The 17,601-nt window shown below is 31.9% G+C and overlaps 1 protein-coding gene across 1 annotated transcript; it reads left to right on the top strand.

Annotated features, from left to right (window-relative positions):
- Positions 1 to 10,157: 10,157 nt before the first annotated feature.
- LOC143069679 (protein cornichon homolog 1-like) lies at positions 10,158 to 17,306 on the top strand. The gene is made up of 5 exons (XM_076244432.1): positions 10,158 to 10,302; positions 13,199 to 13,267; positions 13,855 to 13,967; positions 14,631 to 14,774; positions 16,315 to 17,306. Exons 1-5 carry the CDS (start codon positions 10,222 to 10,224, stop codon positions 16,340 to 16,342), a joined length of 435 nt encoding a protein of 144 aa, XP_076100547.1. The 5' UTR covers positions 10,158 to 10,221; the 3' UTR covers positions 16,343 to 17,306.
- The last annotated feature ends 295 nt before the right edge of the window (positions 17,307 to 17,601 follow it).

Raw genomic sequence — 17,601 nt, 5'->3', positions numbered from 1 at the left:
TTGGAAGGTAGAAGACCAGGATCATTCATTCTTTGTATATAAAAGCTTATGTAATAAAGTTTCCATCTGTCATATGTCCATTGTCCTTGACCTCATTTTCATTGGTCAGTTGCTATTTAGAAAAAGAAGTTAAGATTTTTAGCATTGTTAATTTCTCTCTAATTATAAGTAATAGAATAACTATGTGCATACTTTACATGGACCTTATGCCTGTCAGACCGTTTTCACTTGACCTTGACCTCATTTCATGGATCAGTAACTGAGGATAAGTTTTCTTGGTCTAGTCCATAACTAAGATATTTAAGCAATGGTCTATTACAATTTGTGTATGGAATGATTGTAAGGTGTACATGTCCAACTGGCAGGTGTCATGTGACCTTGAACTATGAAAATATTGTCATTGGCATGTTTTATTTGACCTTGACCTCATTTTTAAGGTCACTACTCAATGTTAACTACCATGAATACTTTAAGCAATATGTTAACTATATTTGGTGTATGGAATGCTGATAAGGTGTATATGCTGTCTAGTAATTATCATCTGACCATGACCTTATTTTCATAGTTCATAGGTCAATCTTAAGTTTTCCTGGTTAAGTTTGTTTCTCCAATACTGTATGAAATAGATCAGCTATAGTTTAATCATGCAATGATTGTAAGATTCACATATCTGTTTGGCAGGGTTCATCAATTTTATGGTTCATAGGTCAATATTAAATTTTGTTGTTCAAGTTTGTTTCTTAGAACTATGTGCAATAGGTCAACAATATTTAAATAAAATTTCGTGTGTGCTGTACATGTATTTCCCGTTTTGTATATCTGACCTTGACCTCATATTCTTGGATCATGTTCAGTTTTTGGTGGAAGAAGACGTCAAGTCTTCTGAAGACCTATGGGACCTACTTTCAACTCATTGAGCCTCCGTATGTCGCATTCGTTTCTGTGTATTACAATTTCATAACAACTAAAGATTCCTTACACCGATTTTTACACATGATTAAGCATCTGAATCATTTAATTTGTAAATTAGGATTGAAAAACAATCACTATCGTAAATATGACCTTTTTATTTATGTAAATTAATAGATTGAAATTTTCATCTCATCCACATGAAATCCATGAACGTTATTTGTTTACTTGTAACCGGATGTTTTTACTGTAGATATTTGTAGTACGCATGCGTGGATTTGGTATCGAGACAACTCGCCCTGTTTACAAGTTCGCCCTTGAAGTTACGAATTTGCAATCTTGCAGACAAGAAGATTTTGTTTTTCATAAATAAAAATAATAAATCTAATTCTTATTAAATTGGTGTCTTTATTCATTGTTTTCCTTGTCATGTGAATTAGATGCCTTTCTACTTCAAATGGTTTGAATCTATTTATAAAATTATTCAAGACTCAGTTGACAAGAGCAGTACGTTACTGTTGGGAGAATTTTGATTAAACTCTAAATGCTCATAGAATAAGAAATATAATTGAAACTGAATGTACCTCCTTCTGAATAATGTATTGCAATATAAATATAAATCCCTTTTGACAAGAGAAATCTGACTTTTGTCAGAAATATTTTTTTCACATGTGCAAAGGTAATCACGTGTGGCGGCCATATTGGTTTGTTTACAAATATGTGAAGAAGCCTGTAGAACCATGACCTAAACATAAATAGTCTCTGAAAGCGTAAACTTTATGCAATACTATTTGGTCAATCATGATTATTTTCATAAATTTAAATTTGATTATTTAAAGAAATAAAATTATAACAATTACGATTTTAGATAAGAGATTCTACTCAGACATGCTGTGATCTATTTATAGCCAAATTAGTTTACCTTTGTGAAAATGTAAATAATTTGTTTACTAAACAAGTAAAGACAAACTATGGATGGAAGATAATAATTTACATAAATATTTCAGGACATTTGATTGATTTTAATAAATATAGGATTTAAAAACTGCAAGTGGAAACAAATTTACACGTCTCAATCTTCAAAATCGGTTATCTAAAAATACTACCATCGCTAACATTTTTAACAATAAAAATCGTGGCTACCCTTCTATCGATAAGTGTCATGCCAAAAAATGACTTACATGTCCCCGTCTTTCCACCAACAATACGGTAAGGTCCACGTTTAATGGTCGCACATTTTCTTTAAATTTTGAAACTGATATAACTTGAAAAACAAACAGTATTATTTATTTACTCACATGAAACAAACCGGGGTGTGGTATTCAGTACGTAGGAGAAACTGGACGATATTTATCTAAACGCACTCAAGAACATCTGTATCGTTTTAAAAGACCAAATAAATTCAAAAGTATCATTTATCAACACCTCTTAAGAAGCACAACCATCCTTTTAAATATTTAGCAGTTCAACCTTTAGAAGTAGTAAATAAGCAGCCTGGTGAATCGCATTCAAAGTTTGTACGATCACGGAAAATAATTGAATTAAATTGGATTAAAAAATTACAGACAGTTTACCCTCTCGGTCTAAATGATAATATCATGGGAATTGGTAATATATCTAGAACCAATTCCGTTAACATTTTGGATATAGTTTCTAAAACTGTTCGTAAAAACCGTTCTCACGGTCGTAGAACAAATCGCAATCAAAGAAAATTTCGGGCCAATCATACCAATATTTCGGACCTAATTTCTATTTCAAAAAACAACGGCAGACATTATCTGTTAACAAAACTCTGTTCGTTACCGGTTAATAAGTTAAATAAAATTTTGGAGGATTGCAACACAATTTCATATAGCAGTCCTAAGTATGAAATTGTTCAAATTATTATGGCATATTGTTATTCTTAATTATTTCCCAAAATTGATCGCCCTGAAGATCATAAAAAGCATTTTATTAAAATTAAGTATGTCAATAAAGGCTTTGATTTTGTAAATATTGCCGGTATATTTAACGACCATTCTGTTAAAGAACAAATTCCTGGATATTTTGACAATACTGAGCTACCTCTTATTTGTTATATTTACAAGAAATCTACCCGGAAATTTGTGTTTAATTATAGTCAATTGTGTAAAGATGTTAATATCAGTGAAAATACACCTACTTCATGTAATTGCAGTAATTCCGAATATATTTATGGACCCATTTCCCATGTTATAACAGGAGATCTTAACATCGTTCAAGACCGAGAGTTAAAATCATTCCTCAGTAAAGGACCTAAATATCGTCCCCCGTCAATTATTAATTGGAATGAGTGTCGTAATATCATCCACGACTCACTCCATACTTACTGTATAAAATGGATAAAACGGGAAAAAGCTGACAAAAAATCTTTGGACTCTTTTTTTAATTCAGTAATGAAGATAGTTGATATACGTATTCAACATTTTAAAGAACATTTTACTATAAACCCTTACAACAAAAAACCTATTTCTCGTATCAAACATAAACTAAAAGAACTAGCCAAGGAATTTGTTTTTGTCCCGGCAGATAAAGCTGCTAATAATATTATTATTGTTTGACGTAAATTTTACATTGAGGTTCTGAAAAAGGAAATCACCAATTCACCAACATTCCAACTGACTCCATTTTCAGAAAACGAAATCTGTAACAAACATAAACTTTTAGCCACCGCTTTACAAGCAGAGCCAAATACAATGAAAGTCCCAACAATGTATTGGCTTCCGAAGCTACACAAAACCCCTTACAAATATAGATTTATTTCGTCTTCAAGCCATTGTTCAACTACTAAATTGTCTATTCTTCTTACCAGCACACTTTGTACAATTAAAAACCTTATAATAAATTGTTCAAATAAGGCCTTCGAAAATAGTGGAATAAATTACTTTTGTAGTGTCAAGAACTCGTTGGAAGTACTTGATAAATTGCATGCTTATATTGGTGATTTTGAATCTATTCAAAGTTTTGATTTTTCTACCCTGTATACCACATTGCCTCACATTCTCATTAAGAAAAAATTCACACACCTAATTAAATGGGCATTCAAAAAATCAGAATGTGAATATATATGTTCAAACTCTTTTAGGTCATTTTTTAGTAGCAATAAACAAAAAAACTATGTTAATTGGACATGCTTTGATACTATATATGCCCTTGAATTTTTACTAGATAACATTTTTGTTCGCTTTGGGGATTCCGTATATCGTCAGATTATCGGAATTCCAATGGGGACTAACTGTGCACCACTTATTGCGGACCTCTTTTTGTATTGTTATGAGTTACAATTTATGACAAAAATAAGCAAAGACCCATCAAAACAACATCTGATAAACAAATTTAATAATACTTTTAGATATTTGGATGATATTTTGGCTCTCAATAATGACGACTTCAGTATGTATATTAATGAAATTTATCCTGCTGAACTTACTTTAAATAAAGCTAATACTAACAATGACCACTGCCCTTTCCTCGATCTTGATATCTATATCACTAACGGAAAGCTGAATAGTAAAATTTAAGATAAAAGGGATGATTTTTCATTTCCTATCGTTAATTATCCGTTTTTAGATGGTGACGTTCCCTTGTCACCATCTTACGGTGTTTATATATCTCAACTTGTACGATTCGCTCGTTTATTAACAATGTTTTAGATTTTAACGAGAGAAATTTATGTATTACTGAAAAATTATTACACCAGCTAGGGTTTTCGATATCACAAACTAGTCAAAAAATTTACTAAATTTTATCATCGGTATAAAGACATCATTCGTAAATATAGCTCAACATGCAGACTTCTTATACGTTCAGGTATTTCACATCCAATTTTTTATGGAAATATTCTTTATAAAGCACAAAGGTGTCAGTATTCACCTCAGAAACTTAAAAAACCTTTGAATAGACTTATTAAGAAGGGATATAATTACGATACTGTTGTCAAGTCATTAAAGATTGCATATTTTGGCGTTAATATTGAGTCACTGATAAGGTCTTTGCGTCGGAACTAAACACATTTATTCTAAAAACAGTTGTTGGCATGACACGGGTTCTTCTCATATATGTTATGATGGTATGATACTAAACCCCTAACGGGAAGGATTGTGCCTGATGTACATATGATGAAATCATAATCTTTCAGTCAGTTTAATTGAAGTCTGGAGCTGGCATGTCAGTTAACTGCTAGTAGTCTGTTGTTATTTATGTATTATTGTCATTTTGTTTATTTTCTTTGGTTACATCTTCTGACATCAGACTCGGACTTCTCTTGAACTGAATTTTAATGTGCGTATTGTTATGCGTTTACTTTTCTACATTGGTTAGAGGTATAGGGGGAGGGTTGAGATCTCACAAACATGTTTAACCCCGCCGCATTTTTGCGCCTGTCCCAAGTCAGGAGCTTCTGGCCTTTGTTAGTCTTGTATTATTTTAATTTTAGTTTCTTGTGTACAATTTGGAAATTAGTATGGCGTTCATTATCACTGAACTAGTATATATTTGTTTAGGGGCCAGCTGAAGGACGCCTCCGGGTGCGGGAATTTCTCGCTACATTGAAGACCTGTTGGTGACCTTCTGCTGTTGTTTTTTATTTGGTCGGGTTGTTGTCTCTTTGACACATTCCCCATTTCCATTCTCAATTTTATTAATCATTAGCTACATAATCAGCTGATAATTTTTCTCGCAATGGTGATGTAACTGATAAAAATCACTCCATCAATCCTCCAGCCCTTTCACATATTAAGCAATTTATCTACTTATTATTGTAGAATATTCATTGAATATACATTCATCGTCTAATTGAATATATCCGGTAATCGGATATTTTTAGCTGAAATTTTGGGTATCTGATTGTCCGGAGTCTTCTGTACATGTACTACCATAAACATGATAAAGATAGTAAATAGTATTTTTTTCACTAATTTATTGACATAATACTGGTTGTAACATATTTTATTTTTGTATTCAGGTTGGGACACCCCCCCCCCCCTCCCCCCAATTATGAGTGGTGTCCCTTAAATAAGGGACTGTTCCTAAAACAAGGGGTCATTTTACTGTTGAAAAAAAAGAAAGAACATTTTTAAGATTTTTATTAAACTCAAAAGTGGGAAAATTCTTATATTTGGAACAACTTTTCTAAATGAGGGGTCAAGTTAATAAAGAAGATATAAGTTTAGAAACAACAGAAAATTCTTTTGACATATTTTGACCATTTAGTACTTTATAGATGCATAGTTCTTGGGGGAAAGTTTCATCAAATAATATGAATAAAAATGTGCTCATTTTTTACAGTGGGTTGTATAAATGTTCTTCCAATAAGGTTACCCCTCATTTGGAGTGTTGTTCCCAACCTGTTAAAGGTCCATCTTTGTGTGCATAATTCAAAATTGGAAATTTCAACAAGCATCTAATATTCTTACGCAAGAAAATAAACACTGATCTGCTAGCTTCATCTCTTCTACCGATTTAATAACTAGAATCATGCAAACAGACTTAAGAAAAAGGCATGTAAGTTCATCATACAAATATGACACTTTTTCTAGACAATCCAGATCGTGCAAAATACTTCGCTAAAAATTGTAACCTTAAAATTGTTGTTGTGCACTAAAAACCCCTATGGGAACTTTCAAAAGTTTGCGGGTATGTAACAAGCCTTACTATTTTTATGCTCCATTTATGGGCATTATGTTTTCTGGTCTGTCCGTTCGTCCTGCTTCTGGTTATAAAGTTTATGGTCGAGGTAGTTTTTGATGAAGTTGAAATCCAATCAACTTGAAACTTAGAGCACATGTGTTCCTTATGATATGATCTTCTTAATTTTACTGCCAATTTAAAGATTTTACCTAATTTTCACAGTCCACTAAACATAGAAAATGGTTGTACGGATGGGAAATCCATGTACTTATGACCTTTTCTTGTTTGAAGAAAAAAAAATACATCATAACGATAATGGATCAAAGCAGCCTTGGTACGTGGGGCTGCTTTTGTGGTAATTCAGGTTACCTTTTATTCACCTTCTTCCACCTCAGAGCTATCAGCTCTTTGATTGTGATAGTTGTAGAAAAGCTTCATATTTAGGGCTATCAACATAAAATCAATGGCCAGTAAGGAAGGCGAGTAATTTCAGCGTGTGCACTCTTGTTTAAGATCATTTTTCTCTTTTTTTTTAAATTTTATTAATTTTTATCTCATTATTATCTATTTTGTAAACCCAATCCAGATCAATAAACTTGGGTTTACAAAAAGATTTCAGATCAAAGGTCAAGGTGTATTCTGGTGTCCAAGCAACGATCTTTCGATATTTTTTGGTAGGGGTGTGCCATTTTTGCCTCAAAAAACGTACCCATTTTAAATAATTTTTTTAATATAACATTCACTGAAATTCAGTACCTATAGTTATATAAATACTTAAGACAGAATGACCTATATACTTATATACGATATTTAAAATATGACCCATGCTTATATAAGCACTAACTCATCATCACTCATAATTCATAAATATACCAGCTACCCTTAAGTTTTTATATATGAATTGACATCGTTTGGTGCACTTTATCGTTATATATACGCATGGATTGTTGGATTAACTGCATGTTTAAGTGGGTGTGAGATTTTAGTGGGTTGGGGTGTATTTAGCGCATTAGCCATCCTACTATGTAGATAAAGTCATCATCACGATCATAGGACTCCGAGTGCGCCGAAATAGAACGGTACGTGTTACTTATTTATAGTGCCGTCGGCGCTTGCTTCATGATGTGGGTTTCCACTGTGTTAAAGACCTTGAGATGAAACCTGGACAACAATTTTTTAATGTAGAGTTTGGGGAAGATTTTGTATAAATTTTCTACATTAACACTGGGACTATTAACTAGTTAATGTAAGATTCTCAATAGCATATTTATATATGATATGTAGATCATACCCCAAATCAATATACAGTTATCAAACGTAAATACATTTTAATATAGAATGTCATTAAAAAGGAGGGTCATTTTTATACGCCCGTCAAAATTTTGACGGGACGTATTATGGTATACAAATGTCCGGTGTCCGTCCGTCTGTCCGTCCGTCTGTCTGTCCGGCGTAAACATGTCGCACCGTAACTTGAGAACGACTTATCTAAATTTCATGAAACTTAATAATATAGTTGTTTTTTATGATGGTCAAATGATCTGTATACTTTTTGGTGAAAATAAGATTTAAACTTTTTGAGTTACGGCACTTTGTAACTAAAACAGGGGTGTGTTTTTTTTTCACATGTCGCACCGTATCTCAAAAACGATTCCTGATTATTGCTTAAAACTTTACACACTTCTTTGTTATATTAATCTTAAGATCTCTATACTTTTTGGTGATGATTCAAAATTTCATTTTTGAGTTATTGAATATTTTGTAAAAAAGGGGGAGGGGGTTTTTACATGTCGTGCCGTATCTCAAAAACGATTAATGATTATTGCTTAAAACTTTACACACTTCTTTGTTATATTAATCTAAAGATCTGTATACTTTTTGGTGATGACTCAAAATTTTATTTTTGAGTTATTGAGTATTTTGTAAAAAAGGGGAGGGTTTTTTTGACATGTTGCGCCGTATCTCAAAAACAATTTATGATTGTTGCTTGAAACTGTACACACTTCTATGTTATAATAATCTAAAGATCTGTATACTTTTTGGTTTGATTCAAAATTTTATTTTAGTGATATTTGTAAAAAAAAAAACAGGGTGGGGGTTCACATGCTGTGTCTCAAAAGCAATAAATGGTAATTGCTTAAAACTTTCTCAGAAACTATTTATGATTATTGCATAAAACTTCCACACAAGACGTCGGGCGTATCATGCGCTCATGGCGCAGCTGTTTATTATAAAATCCCGCAAAATTATGACCCATATTTTTGGCACATCCCCGTATACCCCGTGGGTAAATCACTGTTTGCAAGCTTTATTGTTTAATTTTCTGAAAACTTCCTGTCTGAGTCACTCTCTTGTTTCTTGGAGTAATCTTATCTATTGTTCCCAGGCCTTACGGTCATAAAACTTTCAAGCATGATTTTTGTACTCAGACTCGAAAATCAACCAATCAAATTGCTGGATTTCATGTTTCGAGCATGATTTTTGTGCTCCGAGCACTGAGCAAAGTTTTATGCCTTCAAGGCCAGGTTGAACCCTTCATACAAGAAAATAAAGTTATAAAACATACTCATTTACTGAATCCGATAAACAAAATTTATCTTAACGATCATAAAATTGAGAATGGAAATGGCAGAGACATATAATACATATTATGTTTTTTTTTTAATTCAATATCAAATTATGTCTCTTTTTCAATAATGCAAATAATACAAATAAAAATTAAAAGGACATTGAAATAAATAATTATGAATGTATGAACTCAAATTATTTAATTAATTATGTTAAATTTAACACTGAAACAGTTAATTTATGCTTAAACATTCACCATTACCTCGAGTACTTTTAATACTTTGATAATAACTCTATTACCCAAAGAGATCTCGCGAGATTTAAATGTGGCCGTGTGATATTACGGGATTTCGCCGAGTTGCCAATCTCTTGTATTATCAATCGTAACTACTCGGCCATTCTCGCTACGCAGTACAATAACTTCGTGCAACCAGAAAGGCCGAGTTGTTCCGATTGTTGTATTATATGTCTCTGGAAATGGGGAATGTGTCAAAGCGACAATTAACAACCCGACCATAGAGCAGACAACAGCCGAAGGCCACCAATAGAAGGCTATAGAACACACATGTATATCCAACCCATTTATGATGGTCTCTAGATGAACTTCGAAAAAAAGTATCACATTTTTGAAAAATCAATCGTTAACTTTATGATTCATTAAAAAAAACTGAAAAATTACGCACATTTACTTTAACACTAACAGGGTTCGCTGTGAGAATTGTTGTCGGCCGACCTACATATTGATTGATTGATTGATTGATTGGTTGATTGATTGATTGATTGATTGATTCGGCAAGTAACTCGTGTGCTGGGAAATGTGTTATTTATGTAAGCGTCAGGACTATCATGGGAAGTTTATCAGTGCTAATGAACAAATTTCTAAAGATATAAAAATTTAAATTTGTCTTAATGTAAAATTATTGTTAACTAGCTAATTGTGACCCTTTTCCTTTAATATTATTCTAGTCTTTTTGCCCCAGTAATCAACCACAAATATCTCACGTCCGGAACATCATGTCTACCCCTGAAAGAGCCGGTTATTTTCTACCATACATAAACTTCCGTTTAAAAAATTGTAGGCGAGGAAAAAAAATTGCAATGGCATTCACATTTGCTGCATTTTGTTACATATTTGCTCTGATCTTATCAGCAGTTCTTATATTTTTTGCAATATTTCATGTACGTTTAATCAGGTTTCATCGATAATTGCTTTGTATACCATTAGAACATTTACGTTCGCTCCTCATAAATAAATTATTTACATGCTTGGTGTGTATAACCATGATAATGGTTAACAAGAATCTAATCAGCTATTACTTGGGCACCAAGTCATAATTTACGGAAGCATTACCAAACGACAATTCTACACCATTTAAAATTACCAGCTCTTTTCAGAAGTTTCTTAAATGTCCTGGTGCTAATTTATCCTCAGTTTTAGAGAACCATCTATATTATTAGTAATAGTCTATATATGATGATACTGATGTTTACTTTAGTTATTATGTAGCATAGTATTAAGAGCTAGTTTTTGGTCAACGAAAAATTATTTTTTAAGCTGTCAATAGTGGTCATACATCATTTCTGGAATCATGTCTTTCACCGAACAAGATAGTCGAGATTACTCAGCCCCAGCTTGTCTGGCAAAACAGCCACTAGACGTCAGAGTATTCTCGATTTTTGGAAAAGTTTGTCATTTACCAGATAGAAGTCATGCCTGTATCCCTGCCCTATTTAAAGTATCCACCCCTTTCATAATTGTCATTCTGTAGGGTAGTATAGAAAAAAATTATGTTCTGTAGTTACATTTGTAGTAGTACGTAATCTTGATTCCTGTAAAACTGAGGGAGGGTGACCATCTTACATTGTCTTATTAGATTTGGTTTTCACAAATATTTTGTGCAGTATCAAATCAAACTTTTTCACCTGTTTGCTCAATGTGTGTTGGAAATGACAATGCCTATATTTTGGTCGCTTGTTGATGGAAGTCTCATGACAGTTTCAACCAAAAACCATATCCCGGAACTGCCGTAGAGATGATGTTTTTCACTTTAATAGTGAAACCTGAAACATTCCAAAAACTTTCTGTCCTATTTTTATAGTGATTGACCTTGATTAGCTTGAATGAACACAAGTGCCGGTTGTTTCAAAATTTTCAACCCAATACCTGCTGCCAGTTTTACATGACAGCATGACTGTACAGCATATTGCATTTTTTTTTTGTCATACATTACATGTACTCATGTACATCAAAGTAACTCGATCTCAAATATCATTAATGTCACATGAATGTAGCTAGGAAATAATCCAGGTATCCAAAACTGTGCATTTAAAAATACTTTGAGAAATTGAGCTTTATCCTCTGAAAATGACTCTCAATCTTTATCAGCAAACTTGTATATTTACCATTAAAAATGTATAGATGTAGTGATAAGACCATGACACTACAAAACATTTGTATCAGTATGTCACATATCTTTGTAAAAATAGGGTGCCTATAAAGTGCGAAAACTGCTGAACGACATGCTCCTGAATCAATCAGGACAGGTGCATAAACATGCAGCGGCTATGGATAGTTTTGTTTCGCCAGCATACAATATAATTGCAGTTGAAGGCAAATCCTTCAGAAGTTCTTTGTACTTTATTCTAACAACGAACATTTTTTGATAGGGAATATAAGTAAGGGGGAAAGAAACCAATTTTTTTTTCTTCACGGAAATACCCGCTGTTATAACTTTTTTTATCGGAGCACTCCAGGTTTCATGCTGAAACAAATACAGATATTTACACAGTGTGGTCATGGTGGTGGGGTGCTTTTATGTTTAAAATCGTTATATACAGGTTAGACTGTGATTTAACAAATGTTGATATCGTTTTATAATATTTACAAAAAAAAAAACGGTGCGGGAAATGGACATGATTACAATTCCGGATGCGGGAAGCGGGAATATAAAAAAAATTAAAAAAATCTGTTTTGAAAAAAATAGGTGCGGGCGGGTCCGTCGAACAAGGGATCAAATTGGTGTGGCCTTAGACCTATACAATATTGTATTACTAGTGTATGTGCCTTATTGTCTTTACATAGATTGCCTAACAATGTAAATTTAACACACTATTTAGTAAGTAAATGTCTTTATATATCTTGAAATTATTTGCTATTGATTTTAAAAATACTTCGTTGATTGAAATTATACTGATTTACTTTGACCGGCACTTCAAAACTTAAAATACTATTTTTTTTTATTGGAAAAATGTGGGCAAGATTATTTTTTTTCAATCCAAGTGCTGGACAGACATGACAGATATTTTTTTTAACCTAAATCAGGGCCAGGATATTTTTTCGACCCCCCCCCCTCAATAAAGTCAAATGGTTCGTGCCTAATTGTGTCTGTCTAGTATAACATATAGAGTAGAGTTCATAAATATATATAAATATAATCAGCTTAATGCGAAGTGTACGTAACTAAACTACTCAACAGATTTTTTTTAAATTTCACATATGAATTCTGCTTGTAAAATTACACCAGAAAATAAAATTAAAAAAGGGAGTAACCGTTTTCGTTTTTGAGATACAAGCTGTTGAAATTAACTGGATGATACGCCAAAAATACAAAGGATAAATAGGGAAAATCATTAAAATTAGCAGATATTTTTACATTATCAAGATTTTCTATTTTGTTGGTCAACAGATTTTTTTAATTTAAATTTTATTCCTATTTCATTTCTTTTCTTTTCGTTGGTTCCTATTTCGTTTCGTTTTGTTTTATGTTGATTTCCTTTCTTTTCGTTTCGTTTGTAATTGGTTTCGCACTTTATAGGCACGTCCAGTAAAAATACAATATATTATAATTTATTGCCCAGAACAAGAAAACCTAGGTTTTACTGCCCAGGTAATACATTGCCATTACTGTCCATTTGACAAAATTAGAATAAAATGCAAGATCACTCATCTAATATTATTTATTTTTCTGAACTGACTTTGAGTCTTTCTGTTATAACCATTGCACTACTTTAATGCTTTAACACATGTTACATTTTTATTAAATCAAACTTTTAAAGATGTAATTTTATTTTGTAGATTATAGCTTTTGATGAACTCAAAACAGATTACAAGAATCCTGTAGATCAATGTAGAAGCCTTAATCCTGTAAGTTACATAATTGATATATAATCTCACTTATTTACAATGTACCTATACATGTGTCTGAAACAAGTAAACACAACATTTAAATACCTGGAAGCTCTTTTTTTTTATTCAAATTCAACATAACTAGCTATATATATAGTTTCCTTATTGTTCTTTTTAAATGTGCAATTTAACAATACAAGTACAAAGCTGAAGAGCATTGAGGACCATAATTTGAAAAAGTTGTGCAAAATACGGCTAGGGTAATCTATGCCTGGTATAAGAAAATCCTTAGTAGGGGTTTCAAATAATTCATATTTTTGCAAACAGTAAATTCATAAAAATGACCTTATAATTGATATTAGATAAATGCCTTTTTTAACATGTCTTCAAATTTTCACTGATTTCCAACAATTATTTATTAACTTCATCTAAGAGCTTGTTGTCTTGAAATGTAGATGTGTACATAGTGTAACACTGATCTGTTATTCAGATTATAAACTTAAATTGAACATAAAGTAAAATATAAGAACATTTTAGTTTGACATTTTACTGAATATATATATAATTTTATATTTTTTATCAAAATGTTTTATTTTCTATTACAGTTAGTCCTACCAGAGTATTTAATCCATGTGTTGTATACGATATTGTTTGTATTTGCACAACAATGGGGGACACTTATAATGAATATACCTTTAATTGCTTATCATGTTCGAAGGTAAGTTATAGTTATATACATTTGTACATGAGTGCATTTATACTGCTCTTTTTTTGTCTTGGAGACTGAAATTATATCAGATATCATTAAAATTCATCTTCTTAACTGCTGGACTCGCCAGTCACCATAGCCAATAAAAATCCTTAGTGAGACCCTGTACATGTATATATGAAAATCAAAAACCTGGATTTTCCATCTATATTTAAAAAAATTTATTCCAAATCTAGTTTTCTTACTTTGTTTAGAGGTCAGCCTATGAAAGTAATATGTATTCCAAATACATGTACTTCAAAAATTTATTTCTTGTAATATAAATATTAACAATAAACATGCTTTTACTTTAACAACAGGATGAAAATATTGAACTAGTATCATGCTTTTAAAGTGAAAAGTATCTAATGGTTTTTGTTAGCAGAAATTCTTATGCACGGAATGATAGTTAGACTAGCTTTTGTAAATATATACACAAAAAAGAAGTTGTTGCCAATTAAACAGAGACCAAATGATGAAGAAGTTCATATTTAGCTGCTATAGGTCACCATACGGCATTCCACAATGAACAAAACCATACTGTATGGCAATCCATAAAAGGCCTCAAAATGACAAATGCAAAACAATGCTAAACTAAAAACTAGCGACCTGTAAACCTGGTTTTTTTTCTAGGTACATGAACAGACCTGTGATGAGTTGTCCTGGGTTGTATGACCCTACTTCCATCATGAATGCTGATGAGCTGAGTCGAGCCCAGAGGGAAGGATGGATCAAATTAGCATTTTATCTTATATCATTCTTTTACTACTTATATAGGTAAGAACAGGAAAATGATAAATATGCTATTTTTGCTTGAAGAATGGCTGTGGTTCAAATAATCTACTTTGTATTCACTCGTTGTTGCAGAGTGGGCATTGAGTGTTGCTGTTGTCAGTCTGTATGTCTCAGCAAAATATTATGAAACTTGTACACAGTGCTAATCACCACCTAACTTTCGAATTATCATTTTTGAGTTAGGGCCCTTTATTTTTCTGAAAAAATTGGTGAATCTGTCGTTTCTGTTCTCAAACTGAAGTTTGCCTCAACCAAATGTTTTTAAGCTTATATACACATGCTCATTACCACAAAACACAGATCAATTTGAATTAGGGTGGAGTTACTTTTACAGTTCTCTAGTTATGTCCCTTTATAACTATATCCAAACAGGAACGCTTTCTGTGTCCCTTGGACACATTCTCCATTTAATACCTGAAGCATGGCTTAGATTTTCATTGATAACTTTTAATGCCACAACACTCAGTTGACAGGATATATAATGTATATAGTGGTACTCATATCAATGTTACCTTCATTCTATTATTCTGAATTCCAACAGATAGTTTGAATTTTTAATTTAATATATTCTCATTTATTAGATGTAAATAAAATTTAGAATGGAAATGGGGAAGTTATCAAAGAGACATCAACCTGACCATAGAGCAGAAAATAGCCAAAGGCCACCAATGGGTCTTCTATGCAACGAGAAACTCCCGCACCCTGAGGATTCCTTTAGCTGGCCACTTAACAAATATATTTATACTAGTTCAGTGATAATGAACGTCAAACTAAACTCCGAATTATACACAAGAAACTAAATTAAAAATCATACAAGACCAACAAAGGCTAGACCTACTTTTCATTGAGCTACAAACAATGAACAAAGACAATGACACACAATAATGACACTTGTCTGAACATTTTCTATGTTATGTCTCAGTCTGCCCCAAAATGTTTTCCCACTGTTAGTCTCAACAGCAAAATTTTATTAGTTCCTAAACAAATACTTGCTAGTCAGAATTAAATTTACAAGTCTTGGGCATCAAACTAGTACCCAACAGTACAGACTCATGTCTATTGATAAAGACCTAAGTTTTTGGTTCCTAAATGTGAAATGGTGATAAACAGATTTTTTAGTGCTTTGGTTTCTTTTTCTGGAATCATTGAAACATTTTGTCATTCTTAGGCAGGGGAGTTTATGTTTTCTCAGCACATCTTTTTTTAAAGGAAACTTTTTTATTTACCATAATTTGTTATTGTTTCCATAAGGAATTAGATGTTTTGCAGGGTTCAATGGCAATTTTTGGTTAACCAGGTGGTAATCCTAAAATTTTAATTCATTATTTACTATTTACTATAGCTACTCATTGAGGCTTCTTTTGTAAGGTACATGTAATCAAGACTCATCAAATTTTGATAGAAGTGCCTACTAAAATAACTTGTCTTACGGTACTTGATCTACCAGTACATGATTTCATTTATCAAAATCGTATGAAAAAAATTTATAATAAAAAATTAACGTCTTTGTTTTCTTTTTCAGTATGATATATGTTTTGGTGTCCAACTAAAGCAGATACAGTCAGAGATCAAAGATTTATCTACTTATATATTTGTCCCACAGCTGAACAATTAAATTGTCTTTATAGGATGTGTTCAGATTGGAATTGCCATGTTTATATGTTGTACCCATTTCTATAATTTATTTATTAAATATTTCAAGATGTGTCATACCTGAACAAACTGTAGCGGTGTACATTGTGACATGCATGTGGTACATTAAATGCGAAAGTGGTTGATAACTGTTTAATGTCCTCTTATTTAATAACTGTGTTAAAAAACACATGTGTTTTCAGTTATACTGAGCATGATAGTATTTTTCTACTTAGTGTATTTATGTGAATGTGTGATGTTTTTATTTCAATGTATTTGCTTGTTTGTATTAATTTTAGTTATTTTTATAGTCCATGAAATCTTTTAATTGATATTGAGTTTATACTTAGTAAAGAGATTCTTATTTTAAGGGGGTCGTTTAAGGAGATTTGCTTCTTAGTTTCAAAATAACAAGATTTTCATAACACTCTTATATATTGATAGGGGATTATTAAAGGAACTAGAAGAGTAAAGCAAAAATATAGGTCTGTCAATGTGCTTGTTTCTGTCAATGTGCTTGTTTTGAGCCATTGGAATTTTAGCGGGAAAATGTTCCTCTTGATTTTTCATAGCTTTGTCATAGACAAGTTTGAGTTCTCAAAAACCATTAAAAAATAACAAATATTATATAATACTTTTACAGATGGGTCATGATTATACATGTTAAAGATTTATAAATAGAAAAATGTGGGTCAATGGGCCAACCTTACTTTTATGCATTCAAATGGATAAACCCAGAGGAATCCCAAAATATGACAAAAATTCCAAAACATGGCAAGCGAACATCCTTAAACATCATATTTATATGCATAAACTTTTGACTAACATTTTTTTAGCGTCAGTTATTGCTTGTAGCTACTTGTAATACAATATTAGACAATCTGTTCATATTTTCATTTGTATTACAATAAAAGTGACAAATATTGCAACAACACATACAAATGACATATCTTATTAATTTGATTATTTTGTAACTATTATTTCTGTTTTTGGCACAACATTAAAAAAAAAGAACTTATAAGAAAATATAAGCTTTTTCAAGCTATGGAAACATTCTCAAAAAGATAAAATAATATGGGGAAGTTACTTATAAATATGAGATGTACATTATGCTTAAAAGATGGGACTACATATTTTAATGAATGATTAACACTGTATGAAAGATCCTGATTTTTAC

Source organism: Mytilus galloprovincialis, chromosome 3 (genome assembly GCF_965363235.1).
Source record: "Mytilus galloprovincialis chromosome 3, xbMytGall1.hap1.1, whole genome shotgun sequence".
NCBI lineage: Eukaryota > Metazoa > Mollusca > Bivalvia > Mytilida > Mytilidae > Mytilus > Mytilus galloprovincialis.
The sequence above is the reverse complement of the archived record's forward strand: the minus strand, read 5'-3'. Positions and strand labels throughout refer to the sequence as shown.

What these genes read in the sequence shown, in the direction of transcription:
- LOC143069679 (XM_076244432.1), top strand. Translation starts at nt 10,222, where the DNA reads ATGGCATTCACATTTGCTGCATTTTGTTACATATTTGCTCTGATCTTA. An exon ending in TATTTTTTGCAATATTTCAT is followed by an intron (nt 10,303 to 13,198) that starts GTACGTTTAATC and finishes TTTATTTTGTAG; the next exon opens with ATTATAGCTTTTGATGAACT. An exon ending in AATGTAGAAGCCTTAATCCT is followed by an intron (nt 13,268 to 13,854) that starts GTAAGTTACATA and finishes TTTCTATTACAG; the next exon opens with TTAGTCCTACCAGAGTATTT.